Raw genomic sequence first — 23,570 nt, 5'->3', positions numbered from 1 at the left:
ACTGTACGTTTGTGTGTGTTTCTGAAGTAAAGGCTGATGATTATGAATTTTATTTTAAAATGAGTAATCTTAGATTAGATTTTTTTTTTTATTGATCCCAAAAAAATGGGAAATAATGGTGTTGCAGCAGCAAAAATATCAGACACACAGCACACATACAGAGTATACATTAAATAATAGGAAACAATATACATTAAATAATAATTGAATACTACACGAGCAATATTTAAAATATATACAATTTGGAAATAAAATGTACAACTGATTCAACAGATATAGATAAAGTTAATGTACAAGTTGGGGAGTAAAAATGTACAACTCTTTCCCTAGTAAAAGATAAGATGGAGTTAAACCTATTATATAATCTTATATATATATATATATATATATATATATATATATATATATATATATATATATATATATATATATATATATAAAAATATATACAAATAAAAAAAAACACAAATGTCAAATAAAACGTCAAAACCTTCCAAAAAAGCAACAAAAACAACATGCTTGAAGCTCCGAACATTCGTAGTCTTTACAAGTAGAATAAAACTACTGTCTCGTGCTTTCAGGAGCTATGTAACGCTGCACCGTGATTCGGTTAAATAGTAGATAGCAGTGTGTAGAGATTCCAACCGGCCGGGATACAAACTGAATCTGGATGTAGTTTTTACACGTCCTAGGATGTAATCTAGTTAAGATTCACCTTGTTTGACTTCAGATGTCTGAGTCGGAAGCAGAAAGCAAAACCTAACTTTACTTTTAATGATATTAAACAAAGAGAAATGTTCTCCCATAAATCAACACTAGAGCAGCCTCCTTCCTTGTTTACTGCTGTGATGAAACGCTTGGTTACGTTGTAACCACGGTTCTCTGAGTAAAGAGGATTTTTCCAGTCATATTTCAAAATTTAAATTTTCTTTAAAATAGTGTTAAAATCTTGTCTTGAGTGTCTCGTCACACCCCTGAAACTGACTAAAAGCCACAGGCAGGCGTGTAGGAATATTTTATTAAGTGTGTGCTCGTGTGCACTAGAGGAAGTGGTTAAAAGTACTCCGAGTGACCTCTAGTTGCACACAGCTTAAGTCAGTGGTTCCCAACCTCTTTTCTTTGGCGCCCCCCCACTGTTGTCTAAGAAAAGCTGAGCCCCCCCCGAAACCGAAGTTGAGGTAACTCTCGAGATAGAGCCTAACTTTCTTTTTTGATACAGAGCAGTCATCAGCACTTTTATGTTTCTCCGCCATGTTTCATTCATAAGGTATTGATGCCGTGGCGGCAGGAAAGACGAGGATGATAGGAGCTAACAGCTAACAGCTAGCAGCTGACCTGATGACAGCAAGGGTCCCAGGTTAAGAGGTCCCGGAGGTTTGGCCTACTAAGTAGCCTGCCTACAATTTTAAGCGAGAACAAAAATATATAGTTTTTATACAGACTTTTTTATATTTTTGATATATTCTAGTGTATTATCATAATTTGTTTAACATGTGCAAATATTCTTTTTTTTTTTTTTACCTCAACCTCAAACCAGATAAAAACTTGCGCCCCCCCTGTGATCTTTGCCGCCCCCCTAAGGGGTGCCCGGACCCCATGTTGGGAACCACTGGCTTAAATCATAGAAATAGTTAGGGCCTTATATGGCATAAAAGTGAATTGAGAACAAGAAGAGGATTTTGCACTAGACAGAAGACCCAAACCCTGTGAGTGTGTGTCATCAAGGAAAAGGATAATGGTTGAGGGATACGCGCACAACTTGACAGAGACTTTGTTATCCTGAGCTCCGACTCTTTTGTCTGAAGCTAGGGATACTTAGTGTCTTTTGTAACTGCTGGACTCAGTAAACTTTTCTTAACCTGAATCTATTGTCTCAAAAGTTTATCCTTGAGTTTTGGTATCCATACAGTACAGGCCAAAAGTTTGGACACACCTTCTCATTCAATGCGTTTCCTTTTTATTTTCATGACTATTTACATTGTAGATTCTCACTGAAGGCATCAAAACTATGAATGAACACATATGGAATTATGTACTTAACAAAAAAGTGTGAAATAACTGAAAACATGTCTTATATTTTAGATTCTTCAAAGTAGCCACCCTTTGCTTTTTTTGATAACTCTGCAAACCCTTGGTGTTCTCTCAATGAGCTTCATGAGGTAGTCACCTGAAATGGTTTTACCTTCACAGGTGTGCTTTGTCAGGGTTAATAGGTTATTAAGACATGTTTTCACTTATTTCACACTTTTTTGTTAAGTACATAATTCCATATGTGTTCATTCATAGTTTTGATGCCTTCAGTGAGAATCTACGATGTAAATAGTCACGAAAATGAAAAGGAAACATTGAATGAGAAGGTGTGTCCAAACTTTTGGCCTGTACTGTAAGTCATATCAACGAATACGTGGGAATTAGAGTAATTTGAGTCTGATATCTCGGCCTTCGGGCCTGCGTCCCTTTCAGGCGTGGGTACCTTCTCAGCCACCTGCCGGACCGACTGCACGCTGGTTCCGTACAGGTGGTTGTTGTACTGTCCCGCCTCGATGAACTTATGGTCCTGGATGTCCTTCTCCATCTGCTCTCTGGAAACCACAAAGTGGTAGTCTCTGCCGTCCACCTCGTAGTCCCGCTTCGGCCGAGTCGTGTCTGAGAGAGAAGAAGGAGCAAGACGGAGACATTAACGTTTCTATGAACGTTCACACACACAAATACAAATCACATTCATGAAACATAAAATCAGTGTGAGGATGTGGTTCTATATCAATAAAGACACATAAAGAACATACCTAATGTTAACATTCAATATCACCAGTTCATTTCAAGTATTAGTGTTCAAAAGTTTATGAAAAATTTAAGAAAAATTTTATTTGGTAACACTTTACTTGAAGGTATCGACATAATCGTGACATGGCTTGAACGTGTCATACGTGTTCTTGATTATGACAACTTGACATTAATCATGAAAGCGACATTACCAGAAGTTGTCTTGGTCATGACAAGTTGACATTCAATTTGTTTGGGATGTCTTTGTAATGACAAGTTGACATTAACCAGGATGACATTACCAGAAGATGCATTTGTCATGACAACTTGACATAAAATTTCTTTGGAGTGTCCTTATTAACCCCTTGACGCCTGAATTTATTCACAATTATATAAACAAAATATTATGTGTGTTTCTGGCTCCAAGCTGATGCTAAATTAAGTTGAGACTGTTAATTTGTCTATAGCATATGGAATAGATATAAATTTAGGTATGATGCAAATTAGCGACAACAGGCATTATGGTAAAATTCTTTACAAAATGGTAAAATTAATAAAACACATAGTAGATTTCATTCATGTCACAAAGTTGTTAGAACTTCTAAACTGTAAATGACAAATACATGTATCTTGACACTCTCCTACTCCCTAACATTGACAGTAGTTTTTTTAGGGTTAGGGGTTAGGGTTAGGTTTAGGGGTAGGATTAGGGTTAATTTCGCTTACGTGAACCTGATGTATCTCCCACTCCGACCGGTCCTACGAGAAACCAGTGCATGCAAAAGGTTCCTAGGTATATATCGCATGTAAACAAACCGGCATTGGGGGGAATACACACACTATCTCGCCTGCAGTCGGAATGGAAGGGGTTTGATGCAAATTAGCGACAGTCGGTTTTAAGGGGTTAAGACAACTTGACATTATACAGGATGACACTGTGTCAACTTCTCATGACCAAGACAATTTCTGGTAATGTCACTTTGATTAATGTCAAGTTGTCAGAATCAAGACAACCCAAACAATGTCAAGTTGTCATGACAAAAACCAAATGATGCTTAATGACAGAAGTCATAAAGGTTTAGGACACGTTCATGACAGTGTCATGTCATAGTTATGATAGTGTCGCGTCACGATTATTTCGATACCTTCGAAGTAAAGTGTTACCTTTTATTTATTGATTACCCCAAATTAAATAGTTGAGACAGCAGGACTAAGTCTGTTTTTATGCATACTGTAGGAAATGACACAGAGGAATATAAACTCGAGCCGTGTTCCTGCGAGGACTTACGAGGGACGCAGGATCCGAACTTGTCGGGGAACTCGGAGATCAGGTCGTCGTTGATCCGATCCTTCATGGGCCCGAGGATGATGACGGGACGCGTGTAGTTCACTGTCAGAGAGGAAGGAAACAGGAAGTGGTCAGAGCTTAAATCACCCATTTTGAAAAATACTCACAAATTGAGCGTCAGCATCAGTTCTGGCAGGCCAGGTAGTCAAGACGCTGCTAACGTTATTGGCCATCAACCCGGTCTCATCAGCTGATCTGCTCCAGCTGAGCTGCATCGGCTGGTCAACACCCCTCGCTGCTCAATGGCTACACTCAAACAGGGTGCCCTATTTAAAGCAGATTCAGTTTGCTCCTACCTGCTTGCTGCTCGCTTCTCTGCCGCCCACCACCTCCCCAGCTCCTCCTTGTCGTGTATAGCGTGGCATTTGCTTCTATGTCATCGTTGCTGCTCTGTTCTTATGGGGGAATAGTTCAGCTCTCCCAGTACTAAACTGTGTGAGCTAATGCTAATGCTGCTGCTGTCCTCTGACTCTCTGCTATTTCATGGTGCTCATGAAAGGTCAGAGGACTCCCTGAACAGAGCCATACCGTCAAAAATTTAATTCAGAATTTATTAACTGAAATGCAATTTATTCAATAAAAATTTCCTAAAATCATTTTTATTGTCATGTGTGTTCTTGATTTAAAGCGCCCATATTATGCTCATTTTCAGGTTCATAACTGTATTTTAAGGTTGTACCAGAATAGGTTTACATGGTTTAATTGTCTAAAAACACCATATTTTTGTTGTACTGCACAGCTCTCTCTCACTGATGCAGATCCTCTTTTCACCTGGTTTCTGTTTTAGCTACAGAGTGAGACCTCTTTTCATCTTCTTCTTCTGTACTATCTTTGATTGCACTCGCACATGCTCAGTAGCTCCGATGTAGATCATGTCAGCTAGCTAACTCTAGAGACAGTAAAAGAAAGCCTGTTTCTCCAACTTTGGTCAGTTACAAGGCAGGATCAGCTGGGAGACTTCTAAATGAAGGTGCACATGTAAGTAGTTCTTTTGTAGATTATGGTGAACTTGTGTGTGTTGTAGCAGTGCTTTGCTATTGAGAACGACGTAGCATGCTAGCATTAGCATGCTAACGCTAACGCTACGAGCTAACGGTTGTGGTTAGCCAGCTCATTTCGGACTGTGACCTCACAGTCCGAGCCGATTTTGAACAGCTCACTAGGAGACTAAAGGCAGGACACATTCAGAAACCAGATCTCACTCAAAACAGCATGGATGGATTTTTTTCAAAGTTTGTATGTGTGTGGAAGCACCAGAGACACAAAAGAACACCCCAAATCCCAGAAAAAGTGTTTTTTTCATAATATGGGCACTTTAATGGACCTGACAGAGCTACACTTCTTATCAACGTCTCTGCTCACATTGTTCTCCAGCTGTGACCTGAATATAAGACTAATATATCTGAACAGGTGAGGTTGTCCTGTATTCCTAACACTAATATACCTCCCCAACAAACTGCCAAAGGTGCGAGGAAGCCTGAAAGACGCAGAGACACGGTCAAAATAAATATTTGTGTGTGCCGTAAAGTGGGTAGAAAAAATTAAATTGGAATCGGCTAAAACCGGTATCGGCTGGCCTAACTCAAAGAAAATCGTAATCAGCCTAGAAAGTTGTAATCTCTAGCCAATTCCGGTCACCGGCCGGTCTATCGGTGCATCTCTAACACATACACACAGAGAGACGGAGACAGACACACACACACTTTGATGCACCGATAGACCAGCTGTTGACCAGAATTGGGCGGTTTTCACATGTCTCCTCACCTTCCTGCTGAGTGACCGGTTCGTACGACAGGACATACTCCTCCTGTCCACCTGCAACACACACACACACACACACACACACACACACACACACACACACACACACACACACAGAGTGAATAAGAGTTTAACACGCTTCTACAGCAATTTATATCTGCAGGGATCAGAGGGAAGGATGAAGGAGGAAGACGAAGAGAGATGAAGTGAGAACAGAGGATGATATGAGACAAATCAGGCATGATTTACTTTGGTTAGTTTCTGTGTGTAGCGAGTGATTCCTGAATGATTCCCGGCTATAAAATCTTATGCATTTCTGTGCACGGTACGCACGCTCAACCAGGTGAGCTACAAAATATAAATCAGCTCTTTTTTTTAAATTGTGCCTTTTGTGTTCAATTTGTTCAGTTAAGGAATGCTTTGTCTTTTAAATTCAACAAGTAATTTTTTTTTTTTAGCAGAATAATGAAAGTAGCAGAACAGAGAACCTTTTAATAGCTGTTTATTTATCGCAGGTAATACCATTATTGCTATATGTAACATTATTGCATATTTCCCACACACACTGAGAAAGACACAAACAGAGACACAAACACACACAGAGAGAGACGCACAAACGTATGCACACACACACACACACACACACACACACACACACACACACACACACACACACACACACACACACACACACAGAGATGGACAAACGCATGCACGCACACAGAAACATACAGACAGACACGTGTACATGCACACACACAAACACACACCACACCCACACACAAAGAGACAAACACACACACATAGAGCGACACACACACACACACACACACACACACACACACACACACACACACACACACATACATACAAAGAGACAAACACATACATGTACACAGACACGTACACACAGACACACACAGAGAAACACCTGTACACACACACACACACGCACACACACACACACACACACAGTTTGTGAGATCATGCTGTTATTGGCCAATCAGCAGCTTGTGTTCATTAATGACATCAGAGAGTTAGCAGTTAGCGGTTAGCAGACAGTTAGTGTCGGAGCGGTCAAAGTTGACTTACGGTAGCTACTTTCACTATCGCTGGCATTAGACGTGACGTGTTCTGCAATCACAACAAAACACAGGACACACGCCGCGTCAGCATCACTTTCCCATGATGCTCTGCTCCCAGACACACGAGCAAACAGCAACAGAACAATCACAGAGCAAACTCACAATATCACACAAAGAATAAACCTTCAGACCCAAACCGGGTGCACACCCAGCAACCATTAGCAACCATTACTCCCTCCTTGTCCCTGAACACAGCGCTGAGTCAGGTGATGAAAACACAGCAAGATATTTACTAATATGGATAAATTATATCACAATAAAACTTAATTTCGACAAAGTCAGATTTAAATCATGTTCAATCCCAAAATTTCACTGAATCTGCCACAATTTTGATCTTCAAATAAATGTTTAACTGTAACTTTTGAAGCAAAAATAAAATGTATAATATTTTCCTTGTAATCTAAATATTTTTGGACCATTTGTCGGCAGAATAGATACAATAAAAAACGTCGTTCAGGAAACCTGGGATGGAAATGTTTAAACAGTTTAAAGACCAAAACAATAGAAACAAGAACTACAAGTAGTTATGACGGGCTTGGACCCCCTAACAATAATTACAGAAACCCTGCAGAAGTGTAGCCTGGAAATTGGCATTGAGTAATGAAAATGGCCCAACTCGAGGGGCGGCACCAAGCATGCATTTGAAAATCTCACTGCACGCAATTGGATAACACTACGACCAATCACAACAACACACGGGGTGACGTATCCAGAGCCCCATAAGCTACCAGAGGAGCTAAATGGTAGATTAGACTCTTAGCTACCAGAGGAGCTAACTGGTAGATTAATAGATTAATCTCTTAGCTACCAGAGGAGCTAACTGGTACATTAATCTCTTAGCTACTAACTGGTAGATTAAACTCTTGGCTACCAGAGGAGCCAACTGGTAGATTAAACTCTTAGCTACAAGAGGAGCTAACTGGTAGATTAATCTCTTAGCTACCAGAGGAGCCAACTGGTAGATTAAACTCTTAGCTACCAGAAGAGCCAACTGGTAGATTAAACTCTTAGCTACCAGAGGAGCCAACTGGTAGATTAAACTCTTAGCTACCAGAGGAGCTAACTGGTACATTAATCTCTTAGCTACTAACTGGTAGATTAAACTCTTGGCTACCAGAGGAGCCAACTGGTAGATTAAACTCTTAGCTACCAGTGGAGCCAACTGGTAGATTAAACTCTTGGCTACCAGAGGAGCTAACTGGTAAATTAAACTCTTGGCTACCAGAGGAGCTAACTGGTAGATTAAACTCTTGGCTACCAGAGGAGCTAACTGGTACATTAAACTCTTAGCTACCAGTGGAGCCAACTGGTAGATTAAACTCTTAGCTACCAGTGGAGCCAACTGGTAGATTAAACTCTTGGCTACCAGAGGAGCTAACTGGTAAATTAAACTCTTGGCTACCAGAGGAGCTAACTGGTAGATTAAACTCTTGGCTACCAGAGGAGCTAACTGGTAGATTAAACTATTGGCTACCAGAGGAGCTAACTGGTAGATTAAACTCTTGGCTACCAGAGGAGCCAACTGGTAGATTAAACTCTTGGCTACCAGAGGAGCTAACTGGTAGATTAAACTCTTGGCTACCAGAGGAGCTAACTGGTATATTAAACTCTTAGCTACCAGAGGAGCTAACTGGTACATTAATCTCTTAGCTACTAACTGGTAGATTAAACTCTTGGCTACCAGAGGAGCTAACTGGTAGATTAAATTCTTGGCTACCAGAGGAGCTAACTGGTAGATTAAATTCTTGGCTACCAGAGGAGCTAACTGGTAGATTAAACTCTCGCCGTGTCCGGTTGGCAAAACAGGCAAAATGTCCTTCTTGCAAAGGAACGATTGGAGCTCCGTCTTCTTTTCCTCTTTTAGATAAAAAGCCAAGTCTAACTCTTTCATTGTAGAAGCCTAAGCCGTTTCAAATAACTGGTGTTCATCTGTAGCCATCTTGCAATGTCTACAAATGACTTGGACATCGCAGCGCTGTCGTCATCTGTTTAGCTCGCCTCTGGCCCGCCTGTATCAGATACACCGATGTGATTGGTGCAGCTCGGCTACTAGGGCATAGTTAATGAGCATCATTACTGAATGCCAGAGTGACTCGCTGAGCAAATTCAAATTGTGCTCTTGCGAGAACTCTAGATTTCCAGGGTAGCAGAAGTGAGCAGATACGGTTTAAACAAACTGTCTGAGTTTCTCTGAATAGTAAACCTTGCTGTTATTCTCTTCATGTGGATGAATGAAAGACAGAAGTGATTCTGAGGGCGTAGGTTCAGTTTAAACATTATAGCTGGGAGGTCTTGGGGTCGTCCCCCTAGAAAAGTTTAAGCGTCAAACGTTTCATTTCCTACGTTTCGCTGAATATTTATGCGTCAATTTGTCTTGACTAGCTTTTGTGAATTAAATTGAATGGTGCAAATTATTATTCTCCTGTATTGTTCAAATCACGTAAACACCCGTGAGCTATGAGAGGTGTCAGGAGTGACAACTGATGAATGTGTGAGTGTTGTGACAGAGTGAAGAAGAGATGGAGCTCCGGTCCGGAGGATCCTCAACGCTCGGTGGTGAAGAAGAAGAAGGAGGAGGAGGAGGAGGAGGAGGAGGAGGAGGGGGACGGGAAGCTCTGAGGCTATATGTGTCCACCAGGAACTTACTTCAGCTTCTTTAACCTTTTCAAATTTTATAAAAGTCCTGATGTAATTACAGGCTTTCTACAGGTTTCATCAAGACAAATGTAAGACCTTTTTTTAACCGTTGTGTGTGTGAAAATTAACACTTTTTTGACACTTCCTTTAAAATATTTTATGTCAGGGTTTTTCAGACTTTTTTCCAACGTTTTATGTCGGTATTTTCTGTCCCTTTTTTGGAATATTGATGCTTTTGTCCTAGCCTGACAAGCCCTGCCCCACATCCAGATGTTGGGTCTGGGAACTCATCATTGGCAGGGCTCAATCTGAGGGGCAGTAGCGGAGCTAGTTGATAGATTAAACTTTTTTTAAACTTTTGCCGTATCCAGTTGGCAAAACTCCGAACACATCTTCCTTTTTTAAGAAGTTCTTTGTTCTTTTCTCAAAGAAAAGCTGAACTCCAAGTCTTCCAGAGTCGCGGCCAAAGCAGATTCCAAAGACCACTGTTCCCAGCAGCAGCATCAATAAGCCCCGCCCACATAATCTATACACAATGTGATTGGCCGGCCCAGAAATTGGCTTTTCCAGCTCGCAAGCCAACAGAGAAGTGCTAGCCCCCCTGGCTGCAAATTACATTTACTGCCGCTAGGGTGAGTCTAGATTTCTAGGCTACTTTTGTCCACTACCACCAGTACTGTATACGCACCACTCACCAACTTATCACCACTACTGTTACACTTAACTACACACAAAAAACAATCAAAATGTAATTAAAGTATAGTGATGATTAATTGTACTTGCGAAGAGCGCTGTAGGGAACCAACCATGTTATTTTTGGGTAAATGGGTTAAAAAGAAACCCATATTTCTGATAAAGACATTATGGTAACGGGGCAATTTGACCTGAGGACAACATGAGGTTTAAGACCATTATGAATGAAATTGAAGACCTACAGTACAGGCCAAAAGTTTGGACACACCTTCTCATTCAATGCGTTTCTTTATTTTCATGATTATTTACATTGTAGATTCTCACTGAAGGCATCCAAACTATGAATGAACACATATGGAATTATGTACTTAACAAAAAAGTGTGAAATAACTGAAAACATGTCTTATATTTTAGATTCTTCAAAGTAGCCACCCTTTGCTTTTTTGATAACTCTGCAAACCCTTGGTGTTCTCTCAATGAGCTTCATGAGGTAGTCACCTGAAATGGTTTTCACTTTACAGATGTGCTTTTTCAGGGTTAATTAGTGGAATTATTTCCCTTATTAATAAAAAAGCAAAGGGTGGCTACTTTGAATAATCCAAAATATAAGACACGTTTTCAGTTATTTCACACTTTTTTGTTACGTACATAATTCCATATGTGTTCATTCATAGTTTTGATGCCTTCAGTGAGAATCTACAATGTAAATAGTCATGAAAATAAAAAGGAAACACATTGAATGAGAAGGTGTGTCCAAACTTTTGGCCTGTACTGTATATAACGACATCAAAGATGAAGTCTGATGTCAGAGTCCAGAAACATCATCTGAAACAATTCCCTGATTTCCTCATTTGCATTATAGGACTGGTGTCTAGATTTGCTGCAGTATAAGTTGCATGTTGTTTTGCATTTATAGTCGTAATACAGCTAATTATATATTTGGACTAGCGACAGAGAGAGACCGTCCTGATCTGGCGAGCTTCAGTTTTCTCCACTCCCAGATCAGTCTGGCATCTTGAGACAGATGGTTTATCCAATCAGCTAACCAGGATTTTCGCCACCTTCCCAAAAGTTCTCCAACGGTAAGTTCCCAGGAGGATATGGCGAGCAAACGCAAAGCGATCCATCTGGAGGAGTCAGGTTAGAAAATTTCTCCGAAAACGTTGAATATTTTGGAAATTATGAAACGTATGGAAACGTTGTATGAGTTTGACAACCTTCAGTTGGATGAATCATTGAGATGATTACTTTAAGTCAAAACTGGACTATTTTTTTTATTATTCCTAACTTGTCAGTTATTTCTGTATTTTTCCCGTTTAGTGTCTACTGAAGAAGGATCCTGGTGGAGACCAGAGGAGGCTCATGGGAGAGTTTTTTTTGGGGAGAAGAGGGGAGTGAGAAACACTTACTGTGTCCTTTTGAAAGCATGTCGTCACTGTTGTCCTGAGGCCAGCGGAGCCGAGTGAACGACGAGGAGAAAACAACACAACAAGTTACTGAGATACAGCGACAGACAGAGAGAGCAGAGGGAACGCAGCCGGCCGGCATGGCTCCAGGGCGGCCATTATGGCTCCAGGGCGGCCATTAAGGCTCCAGGGCGGCCATTATGGCTCCAGGGCGGCCATTAAGGCTCCAGGCCGGCCATTATGGCTCCAGGTGTTCCAAATGTTTAACGTTTCCGCTCCTGATTCTTTGAACCAGTGTGATCCAAAGGAGCAGTATTTATTCAGTTAAATTCTTATTTTAGCCCGGCCCTGTTGCCGTTAAAACCGGTGCGTTTGCAGCACGCCGCCACCGGCTGACCTCTCTTCCTGTCGCCTGACCAATCGCCTCTCAGACAGACTGCCCCCCCGCCACCGCGCTGGGATACTTACGGTCGACATCGCTGGTCTCCTGCTCGCTCGCGTCTTTGCTCTTGTAGAACGGAAACTTTCGGGAAAAGAGGTTCTTTTTACGCTTGTCATTGAGAGACTGCTGAGGAGGAAGAGGAGGAGGAGGAGGAAGAGGAGGGGTGATGGAATAAAAAAAGAGAGGGGGAGATGGGGGGTGATGTCTGATGTCGGTTCGGACAGGAGGAGGCACTTTTTGTCTGAGACTGATGCTAACGGGCAAATTAAAATAAAACTGTGACACTAATTGAGAAATGAAAGCCTAAGAAAAGTTAAACAACAAAGCCTCCGAAACATGACTAATGAACTGTAATGAATATGAGTCATAACTTCCTCTGCTTAACAACAATACTGTTTTTCTACACCAATTTATTCAAGTCGTTGCTGCTGAAGCGGTGGCCATCATGTTGAATGTAAACAAGAAGCTGCTTGCCGTCGCTGGACTATCGTCATCGTGTATCAACGGTTGTGATTGGTGCCCCGATTTGGCAAAATTGGAAATGGGCTTGAATGGGCTCTTGGCCAGACTGACTTGCAGAGCAAATCTCAAATTTGCCAGAAGTTCGGCAGGGTTTTCCCAGGCTATTTCAGCAGCGCAAAGGGCAACGCAACTTTTTAAAATGTTTTTTCTAAAGCCCCTTACCTAGACAATGTTCTAGCATTATATGATGGATAACACTTTTTAAATCTTGAATCCCTTCCATTCCTGACAGGCTTTTGAGTTGAAACATCTGAAAGAAATGTTGAGTTTTATCAACAAAATTGCAAAGTAGAACCAACTTAACGACTGAAAAGAGTATGGTTGTTAAACTGAATTAAATCAGTAATAGTTTGACTTATGTACGGTATTTTAACAGTTTATTATAAGCACAAGCCATCCAAAAATGTTGTTTCTGTAACTAAACACAGGTTACCATACTCGGCCACACTACGGGATACATACGTATGTTTGGAATATTAACTTCCATTCTGTGGAGGCTTTTATCTAAAGCAGCAGATGTAATTAGGTTAAATGAATAGCTGTCGTCCAGTGTGAGAGCATTTACGGTCCACTGAGACCAGCACAAACCACTCACTAACCACACTTAGTGTATCATCTGCGTATAAAGTGAACCTGGTGTGACTTGTCAGTGTTTCAGAGGCTGAGTTTAATACAGTGACAGTGAAGGCAGGAGATGTCAAAAGCAAGGAGGAGCGAGGAGAAACTTAACATGCAGACAACATGCAGAGAGAGAGAGAGAGAGAGAGATATAGAGAGACATAGAGAGAGAGAGATGCACTAGATACAGGCTGAGAGAAAATGTCCAAGTGGTTTCCTTCTAAATAGTTTTTCTCAACGTCTATCAAGCTGCTACAAAAGCGCTCAACATTTTTGCAGCGTTTAAAAGGTCCCATGGCATGAACATTTCACTTTATGAGATTTTTTAACATTAATATGCGTTCTCCCAACCTGCCTATATAAAAGAGACTTCAGATACAGTATTAGGGGACCACTAAGGTCTATATAAAAGAGACTTCAGATACAGTATTAGGGGACCACTAAGGTCTATATAAAAGACTTCAGATACAGTATTAGGGGACCACTAAGGTCTATATAAAAGAGACTTCAGATACAGTATTAGGGGACCACTAAGGTCTATATAAAAGAGACTTCAGATACAGTATTAGGGGACCACTAAGGTCTATATAAAAGAGACTTCAGATACAGTATTAGGGGACCACTAAGGTCTATATAAAAGACTTCAGATACAGTATTAGGGGACCACTAAGGTCTATATAAAAGAGACTTCAGATACAGTATTAGGGGACCACTAAGGTCTATATAAAAGAGACTTCAGATACAGTATTAGGGACCACTAAGGTCTATATATAAGAGACTTCAGATACAGTATTAGGGGACCACTAAGGTCTATATAAAAGCATCCAAAAAGCAGCATGTCATGTGACCTTTAAAAAAGCGCTCAGGACTGTTTTTGAAAACACAATTTAACAGGATTATAATGTGAAAAAGACACTCGCAGCTTCAAAGTAGACACCAAGTGTGATCGCGGCCTAAGTTCTGTTAGCAAGAAGCACGACAGCTATTATTAGATTACATGCTGCACTTTAATGTTAACCAGAAGAAGAGAGAGAAAAACAGAGAGAGACAGAGAGATATGGAGAGAGAGAGAGAGAAACAGAAAGAGAGAGAGAGATACAGACAGACAGAGACAGAGAGAGACAGACAGAGAGAGACAGAGACAGAGTGAGAGATACAGACAGACAGAGACAGACAGAGACAGAGAGAGACAGACAGAGACAGATAGAGAGAGACAGACAGACAGAGTGAGAGATACAGACAGACAGAGACAGAGAGAGACAGACAGAGACAAACAGAGACAGATAGAGAGAGACAGAGAGGTAGAGAGAGACAGAGTGAGAGAGACAGACAGAAAGAGAGACAGACAGACAAACAAACAGAGACAGATAGAGATAGAGACATACAGAAAGAGAGACAGAGACAGAGATAGACAGACAGAAAGAGAGAGACAGAGAGAGACAGGGAGAGACAAACAGAGACAGATAGAGAGACAGAGAGGGAGAGAGACAGAAAGAGAGAGAGCGAGCAAGAGAGAGAGACAGAGAGAGAGAGAGAGAGGGGTGAGTGGTGAGGAAGACGAGGGTTTCTGTGAGCAGCAGACAGTCAGACATCAATGTCAAGCGTTTCTCTCTTTCTCTGGGGCGGGAGAAGGTCATGCAGGTTGGTTTTTCTCCCCTCCCCGTCAGTCTAGCGTGTTAGACGGTAGGTTGGCGGCCGGCTCGTTTTTTGGCAACGCGTGTTAAAGCGACACACGGTTTAATAAAAGGTGCTTTGGGAGGGTGGGGGGGGCAGTTTGACTGCTGAGACGGAGTGGTGAAGAAGAAAACGTCTCAATCATAGACGACAACAACATGCTGTTAACTGGCTGGGTTTTAAAACATTAGTCACTCATTAGTAGCTCAAACACAGACTTCATCTTCAGACATTCGGACTACTACACACTGAAATCATGCAGAGTACATTACATCAGTCAATACAGAAGCTAAATGACATTACATGTAGCTTAGAGAGAGGCTACGCTAACTGACAGATTTCTGCTCCCATGATACCTTGGGGTGAAAAATGGTGCAACACTTTTCTTTGCATGCTAAAATTTTGCCGGTATTTACCACAGACAGTGAAAGAAATGGACACAGCAATGCCTTAAGGCGTAACTCTTGCCAAAATGCAACCTAGGGTCTTTTTGTGAATGTACACGAGTCAAACTACAACCAGAGCTACGGTGAGTTGTTAAAACCTTTCTTTTTAGTAAACTCTGTGTACACAAACAATGTCATCAATGCTGTAGTTAAGGTGTAGAGCTCCTGGTTATAGTATATCTATTGGTCACTGGTGTAGTTAAGGTGTAGAGCTCCTGGTTATAGTATATCTATTGGTCACTGCTGTAGTTAAGGTGTAGAGCTCCTGGTTATAGTATATCTATTGGTCACCGGTTTAGTTAAGGTGTAGAGCTCCTGGTTATAGTATATCTATTGGTCACAGGTGTAGTTAAGGTGTAGAGCTCCTGGTGATACTTGGAGCAAAGTCTCATGTTGTGTTGAGCCTTCTCAGTGGTTTAAAAATAGCTTAAAAATTGAGACTAGCATGAGAGTGCCCCTAGCTCTCCAATTCAAAAGGCCATTTGACCGAAAAACGAGAATACAGTGAATCTTAAAAGTGTCTCTTCCGTCCTAAATATGATTTTAAACGAAAGTTTGACTCGTGTACATTCACAACAAGACCCTAGGTTCATTTTGGCGAGAGTTACGCTTTAAGCCCGAGACCCAACGAGCCGATAATCGTCCCGTCTGACAGTCCGGTGAGGTCGGTGACTCGAGTCTGTTCGATGTGTTCTGTGTTGTCGGCCTTCATTTTGGTCGATTTGACTTGTATAATCGGCGGGGTGGGTACTGCTGGCAGTCAGACTCAAACGACCCATCTGATTGGTGGAGAGCTAACCAGGAAACGAGTTGCGGGATGAGGTGACTAGAGTCTCTCAAAATCTGATGAAAATCTTTTAAACTGACCTTTGTTGATCTGAAACGAAGACAGATTCAGCAGCTGCACACACACACAGACAGATACACACACACACACACACACACACACACACAGAGAGAGAGAGAGACACACACACACACACACACACACACACACACACACACACACACACACACACACACAGATACACACACACACACAGACACACACACACACAGAGACACACACACACACAGATACACACACAGATACACACACACACACACACACACACACACACACACACACACACACACACAGACAAGACAGACACACACACACACACACAGACAAGACAGACACACACATAGAGACACACACACACACACACAGATACACACACACACACACACACACACAGAGACACACACACACACACACACACACACACACACACACACACACACACACAGACACAGACAGACACACACACACACACACACACACACACACACACACACACACACACACACACACACACACACACACACACACACACAGACACACACACACACACACAGACAGACACACACACACACACAGACAAGACAGACACACACACACACACACACACACACACACACAGACACACACACACACACAGACACACACAGACAAGACAGACACACACACACACACACACACACACACACACACACACACACACACACACACACACACACACACACACACACACACACACACACACACACACACACACACACACACAGACAAGACAGACACACACACAGACACACACACACACACACACACACACACACACACACACACACACACACACACACACACGGCCTATTTCTCTCTTCAGATGTTCTCAGAAACATGTCTCTGTGAACTATTTTAGTCCAATATGAGATCGTATTCTGAACGAGACGCCATGACAGTCTGGCTTTGAATTTCCGGAGAACACCAGACCCCACGTGACGTTAAACGTTCGTCCAATCAGCTGCCAGTTTTCATTTTTTGGGCGACAATACAGATTACCGCCACCTGCTGTTATGGAGACTTTTTTTTTTTAACGTTTTGTCACTTTTATCTGTGCTTTTTTCAACTTTTTTTTCCCCTACAGAAATATCAAAGCAGCTTAACATGCTACTGTTCGTTATCCTTCTGCAGTAGCAGACATTTAAGTTTAGTTCACACCGCGAACTCTCGCAGGAAGCCGGTTCAGTGAAAGGAATAACAGGAAGTTGTGTCCATAACTCATGCAAGGTATCACAGAAGTAGAAGTAACGTGTAAAGACCTAAATAGAAAGACATGGCAATGTGCTACACATAGGGCTGGGCGATATATCGATATTGTATTGATATCGTGATATGAGACTAGATATCGTCTTAGATTTTGGATATCGTAATATCGTGATATGAGACTAGATATCGTCTTAGATTTTGGATATCGTAATATCGTGATATGAGACTAGATATCGTCTTATATTTTGGATATCGTAATATCGTGATATGAGACTAGATATCGTCTTATATTTTGGATACCGTAATATCGTGATATGAGACTAGATATCGTCTTAGATTTTGGATATCGTAATATCGTGATATGAGACTAGATATCGTCTTATATTTTGGATATCGTAATATCGTGATATGAGACTAGATATCGTATTATATTTTGGATATCGTAATATCGTGATATGAGACTAGATATCGTCTTATATTTTGGATACCGTAATATCGTGATATGAGACTAGATATCGTCTTATATTTTGGATATCGTAATATCGTGATATGAGACTAGATATCGTCTTATATTTTGGATATCGTAATATCGTGATATGAGACTAGATATCGTCTTATATTTTGGATATCGTAATATCGTGATATGAGACTAGATATCGCCTTAGATTTTGGATATCGTAAATATCGTGATATGAGACTAGATATCGCCTTAGATTTTGGATATCGTAATATCGTGATATGAGACTAGATATCGCCTTAGATTTTGGATATCGTAATATCGTGATATGAGACTAGATATCGCCTTAGATTTTGGATATCGTAATATCGTGATATGAGACTAGATATCGCCTTAGATTTTGGATACCGTAATATCGTGATATGAGACTAGATATCGCCTTATATTTTGGATATCGTAATATCGTGATATGAGACTAGATATCGCCTTATATTTTGGATATCGTAATATCGTGATATGAGACTAGATATCGTATTATATTTTGGATATCGTAATATCGTGATATGAGACTAGATATCGTCTTATATTTTGGATACCGTAATATCGTGATATGAGACTAGATATCGTCTTATATTTTGGATATCGTAATATCGTGATATGAGACTAGATATCGTCTTATATTTTGGATATCGTAATATCGTGATATGAGACTAGATATCGTCTTATATTTTGGATATCGTAATATCGTGATATGAGACTAGATATCGTCTTAGATTTTGGATATCGTAATATCGTGATATGAGACTAGATATCGTCTTAGATTTTGGATATCGTAATATCGTGATATGAGACTAGATATCGTCTTAGATTTTGGATATCGTAATATCGTGATATGAGACTAGATATCGCCTTAGATTTTGGATATCGTAATATCGTGATATGAGACTAGATATCGCCTTAGATTTTGGATATCGTAATATCGTGATATGAGACTGGATATCGTCTTAGATTTTGGATATCGTAATATCGTGATATGAGACTAGATATCGTCTTAGATTTTGGATATCGTAATATCGTGATATGAGACTAGATATCGTCTTAGATTTTGGATATCGTAATATCGTGATATGAGACTGGATATCGTCTTAGATTTTGGATATCGTAATATCGTGATATGAGACTAGATATCGTCTTAGATTTTGGATATCGTAATATCGTGATATGAGACTGGATATCGCCTTAGATTTTGGATATCGTAATATCGTGATATGAGACTAGATATCGCCTTAGATTTTGGATATCGTAATATCGTGATATGAGACTGGATATCGTCTTAGATTTTGGATATCGTAATATCGTGATATGAGACTAGATATCGTCTTAGATTTTGGATATCGTAATATCGTGATATGACATAAGTGTCTTTTCCTGGTTTTAAAGTCTACATTACATTAAAGTGATGTCATTTTCTGAACTTACCAGACTGTTGTAGCTGTTCTATTATTAATGATTATTTATCTAAAATCTAAGCGTGAAGATATTTTGCGAGAGCACCAACTGTCCACTCTAGAATACATCGCCGCAATATCGATATCGAGGTATTTGGTCAAGAATATCGTGATATCTGATTTTCTCTATATCGCCCAGCCCTATATCAGAAAATATGGGACGTAGAAATAAGCGCTGAAAATGTGTAGAAGAAAAATTTTACAATTTAAAACGTTGGAAAAAACTAAAACAAACCTTTATGGAGCTTTGATTTAAAAAAAAAAAAAAAAAAAGGTACTCCTGTTGTTATACAGTATTTATGTTTACATTTTATTATTTGTACAGCTGAGCATTGAACCAGGTGAAGAAACCTGTTTATTATTTATTCATTTGATTTTACAACTCTTCACTGAAATAGCCGGTTTCTATGAAACTACTTGTGACATGTCATATTCGGCTTTGACTTTGACTCAACATTTGCTCTCACTTTGCGGAAAAAAATATCGGGATATATATCGTACATCGATATTCAGCCAAAATATGTCGGGATATGACTTTTGGTCCATATCGCCCAGCCCTAGGCTCTACACACTGCAGTGAAACACTCACCCCTCTGTCTCGAGACTTGGCGTTGAACTTCACCGTCTTTAATCTCGCTCGCTCCTTCTTCTCCACCCTGAGGGTCAGAGAGGACAGAAAGGTCAAAGGTCAGCAGATGGTCAGTAAAGATGCGGCTTGTTCCTTCAGGGGTGGAAATCACGAGTTTTATCACCGTACGATACACTGATTCTTTTGACAACGATGAGACATTTGTTGATATCACAAAGTCTGCCATACAATATCTATTTACTGTGTGTCTGTGAGGTTTAAAGTTGTGTGTGTGTGTCTCTGTGTGAGTGTGTGTGTGTAAGTATGTCTGTGTTTATGTGTGTGAGTGAGTGTCTGTGTGTGTGTGTATGTTTGTGTGAGTCTGTGTGTGTCTGTATGTCTGTGTGTGTGTGTGTGTGTGTGTGTGAGAGAGAGTGTGTGTTTGTGCCTGTGTGTGTGCATGTCTGTCTGTCTGTCTGTCTGTGTGTGTGTGTGTAAGTATGTCTGTGTGAGTGTGTCTGTATGTCTGTGTGTGTGTGTGAGTGAGTGTCTGTATGTCTGTGTGTGTATGTTTGTGTGAGTCTGTGTGTGTCTGTATGTCTGTCTGTGTGTGTGTGTGTTTGTGTGAGTCTGTATGTCTGTGTGTGTGTGTGAGTGAGTGTCTGTATGTCTGTGTGTGTATGTTTGAGTGAGTCTGTGTGTGCCTGTATGTCTGTGTGTGTGTGTGAGAGAGTGTGTGTTTGTGCCTGTGTGTGTGCGTGTCTGTCTGTGTGTGTGTGTAAGTATGTCTGTGTGAGTGTGTCTGCATGTTTGTGTGTCTGTGTGTGTGTGTCTGTCTGTCTGTGTGTGTGTGTGTGAGTGAGTGTCTGTATGTCTGTGTGTGTATGTTTGAGTGAGTTTGTGTGTGTGTGAGAGTGTGAGTGCATGCGTGCCTGTGTGTGTGCATGTCTGCCTTTCTGTCTGTCTGTCTGTGTGTGTGTGAGCGTCTGTATGTCTGTCTGTGTGTGCGTGTGTGTGTGTGTGTGTGTGCGTCTGTATGTCTGTCTGTGTGTGTGTGTGCGTGTCTGTCTGTGTGTGTGTGCGTGTCTGTCTATGTGTGCATGTGTCTGTCTGTGTGTGTGTGTGTGTGTGTGCGTGTCTGTCTATGTGTGCATGTGTCTGTCTGTCTGTGTGTGTGCCTGTGTATGCGTGTCTGTATGTGTGTGTGTGTGTGTATGCGTGTCTGTATGTGTGTGTGTGTGTGTGTGTGTGTGTCTGTCTGTCTGTATGTGTGTGTGTGTGAGTGTGTGTATGTCTGTATGTGTGTGTGTGTGTGTGTATGCGTGTCTGTATGTGTGTGTGTGTCTGTGTGTGTGTCTGTCTGTCTGTATGTGTGTGTGTGAGTGAGTGTCTGTATGTCTGTGTGTGTATGTTTGAGTGAGTTTGTGTGTGTCTGTATGTCTGTGTGTGTGTGTGAGAGAGTGTGTGTTTGTGCCTGTGTGTGCGTGTCTGTCTGTGTGTGTGTGTAAGTATGTCTGTGTGAGTGTGTCTGCATGTTTGTGTGTCTGTGTGTGTGTCTGTCTGTCTGTATGTGTGTGTGTGAGTGAGTGTCTGTATGTCTGTGTGTGTATGTTTGAGTGAGTTTGTGTGTGTGTGAGAGTGTGAGTGCATGCGTGCCTGTGTGTGTGCGTGTCTGCCTTTCTGTCTGTCTGTCTGTGTGTGTGTGAGTGTCTGTATGTCTGTCTGTGTGTGTGTGCGTGTGTGTGCGTGTCTGTCTGTCTGTCTGTGTGTGTGTGTGTCTGTATGTCTGTGTGTGTGTGCGTGTCTGTCTGTCTGTGTGTGTGTGTGTGTGTCTGTCTGTATGTGTGTGTGTGTGTGCGTGTCTGTCTATGTGTGCATGTGTCTGTCTGTGTGTGTGTGTGTGTGTGTGTGTGTGTGTGTGTCTGTCTATGTGTGCATGTGTCTGTCTGTCTGTGTGTGTGTGCCTGTGTATGCGTGTGTGTGTGTGTGTGTGTGTATGTATGCGTGTCTGTATGTCTGTATGTGTGTGTGTGTGTGCCTGTGTATGCGTGTCTGTATGTGTGTGTGTGTGTATGCATGTCTGTGTGTGTGTGTGTGTGTGTGTGTGTGTGTGTGTGTGTCTGTACCGTCTCTTGCTGGGGATCACCCCCACCTCCTCTGCCTCCCCCTGGGAGGTCAGCTGTCTGGCCTGCCACCACTCGTCGTCCGAGGCGTTCACCACGTGGAGGATGTCTCCGAACTTGAAGTTGAGTCCCTGACTGGGCAGACCCGAGTCTCTGGTCTTATCGTAGTCAAACAGAGCTCTGCACACACACACACACACACACACACACACACACACAAACACACACACACACACCCCTTTAAAACACCTAAAGAGAACCCTTAGGTCCGTCATCTCATCTTAAATTAATTACATTAGTGTCCGTTTTTATCAATGGAGAACATCCTATTATTCCCTTACATTTTGATTCATGCCTGTACATTAGGGCTGCTCGATGATGGAAAAAAATATAATCACGATTATTTCGGTCAATAATGAAATCACGATAATTTAACACGATTACTCGTTGAATTCTGGAAAGATGTTTGCAATTATTGAACTTAAAAAAACAGTGGAAAAAGTTACATAAATGAACAGTAAAAACACACACATACAACTGTGAAATTTGCCGTAATACTTTTCCTATTTGAACTTTATTTTTTTTCATTCAGAAAAAAAAGGTTAACTTTAATGTTAACCATGTTATATATTGTAATATATAATTTTGTTTTCAAGATATTTCTCTATTTGCTTGGTTGTTATTGTCTTTCATTTAATTTTATTTGTAATTTTTGTTTTTATTACTTAGTTTTGTTGGCCGATATTGTTGCATGTATTTTATTTATTTTCTTTTTTTTCTAAAATTAGTTTTTCCTGTATATGCTTTGAAATGTTTTAATATTGTTTGATTAAATGTAGTGTTTGACCCCGTGTCAGCTAATGGGGATCCTTAATAAACTAAACTAAAAACAAGAAAATAAGAGTTTACTTGCAAAACGTAATGAGCTAAATAATTGTTTTTCTCGATTATTCCGTTTATGTGATCACTGGGAGGCAAAACCATAATCACGATTACATTAAGATTAATTGCGCATCCCTACTGTATATATATGTACATTGATTTACAGAAAAATATGAAAACTGAAGAACATTTCTCAGTTGTGGTGGTTAATCAGGTGTAATAAGTCTTCTTCTTTTTGTCCGTGTTGAACCTCGGTACGTGGCGGTCTCACCTGACGTAGAGTGACCTCTTCTGATTGGTCCGCAGAGATCCCGACCCTGAGCTGATGCTGCTGTTCATCATCTGCTCTCTCAGGTCGTGGATCTTGGCCTCAAACCGACTGTACTCTGGACAGGAACAGGACACGCTCGGTCAAACACAACTCCTTTTCTTTTCTTTTCTTTTTTTTTAAAAACCTCTGCAGTCATTTTAACATTTCCAAGAAC

The 23,570-nt window shown here is 40.9% G+C and overlaps 1 protein-coding gene across 14 annotated transcripts in view; it reads right to left on the bottom strand.

Moving 5' to 3' along the window:
• Positions 1-23,570, bottom strand: part of dlg1b (discs large MAGUK scaffold protein 1b) — a 200,969-nt gene that overhangs the window by 5,949 nt on the left and 171,450 nt on the right. For 6 of the 14 annotated variants that reach the window (XM_028592311.1, XM_028592313.1, XM_028592319.1 and 3 more), the window contains 8 exons: positions 23,357-23,471; positions 22,207-22,383; positions 20,102-20,168; positions 12,222-12,321; positions 6,965-7,006; positions 5,876-5,926; positions 4,052-4,153; positions 2,474-2,646 (listed from right to left, as the gene is read on the bottom strand). In XM_028592311.1, the coding sequence (XP_028448112.1) occupies positions 2,474-2,646; positions 4,052-4,153; positions 5,876-5,926; positions 6,965-7,006; positions 12,222-12,321; positions 20,102-20,168; positions 22,207-22,383; positions 23,357-23,471 (827 nt within the window). Of the gene's footprint in view, positions 1-2,473; positions 2,647-4,051; positions 4,154-5,875; positions 5,927-6,964; positions 7,007-11,756; positions 11,791-12,221; positions 12,322-20,101; positions 20,169-22,206; positions 22,384-23,356; positions 23,472-23,570 lie in introns of all 14 variants that reach the window. The other 8 variants (XM_028592312.1, XM_028592318.1, XM_028592322.1 and 5 more) reach the window with 3 other exon arrangements.

This window comes from Perca flavescens, chromosome 12 (assembly GCF_004354835.1).
Source record: "Perca flavescens isolate YP-PL-M2 chromosome 12, PFLA_1.0, whole genome shotgun sequence".
NCBI lineage: Eukaryota > Metazoa > Chordata > Actinopteri > Perciformes > Percidae > Perca > Perca flavescens.
Note: the sequence above shows the minus strand (reverse complement) of the source record. Positions and strands in the feature narration are given on the sequence as shown.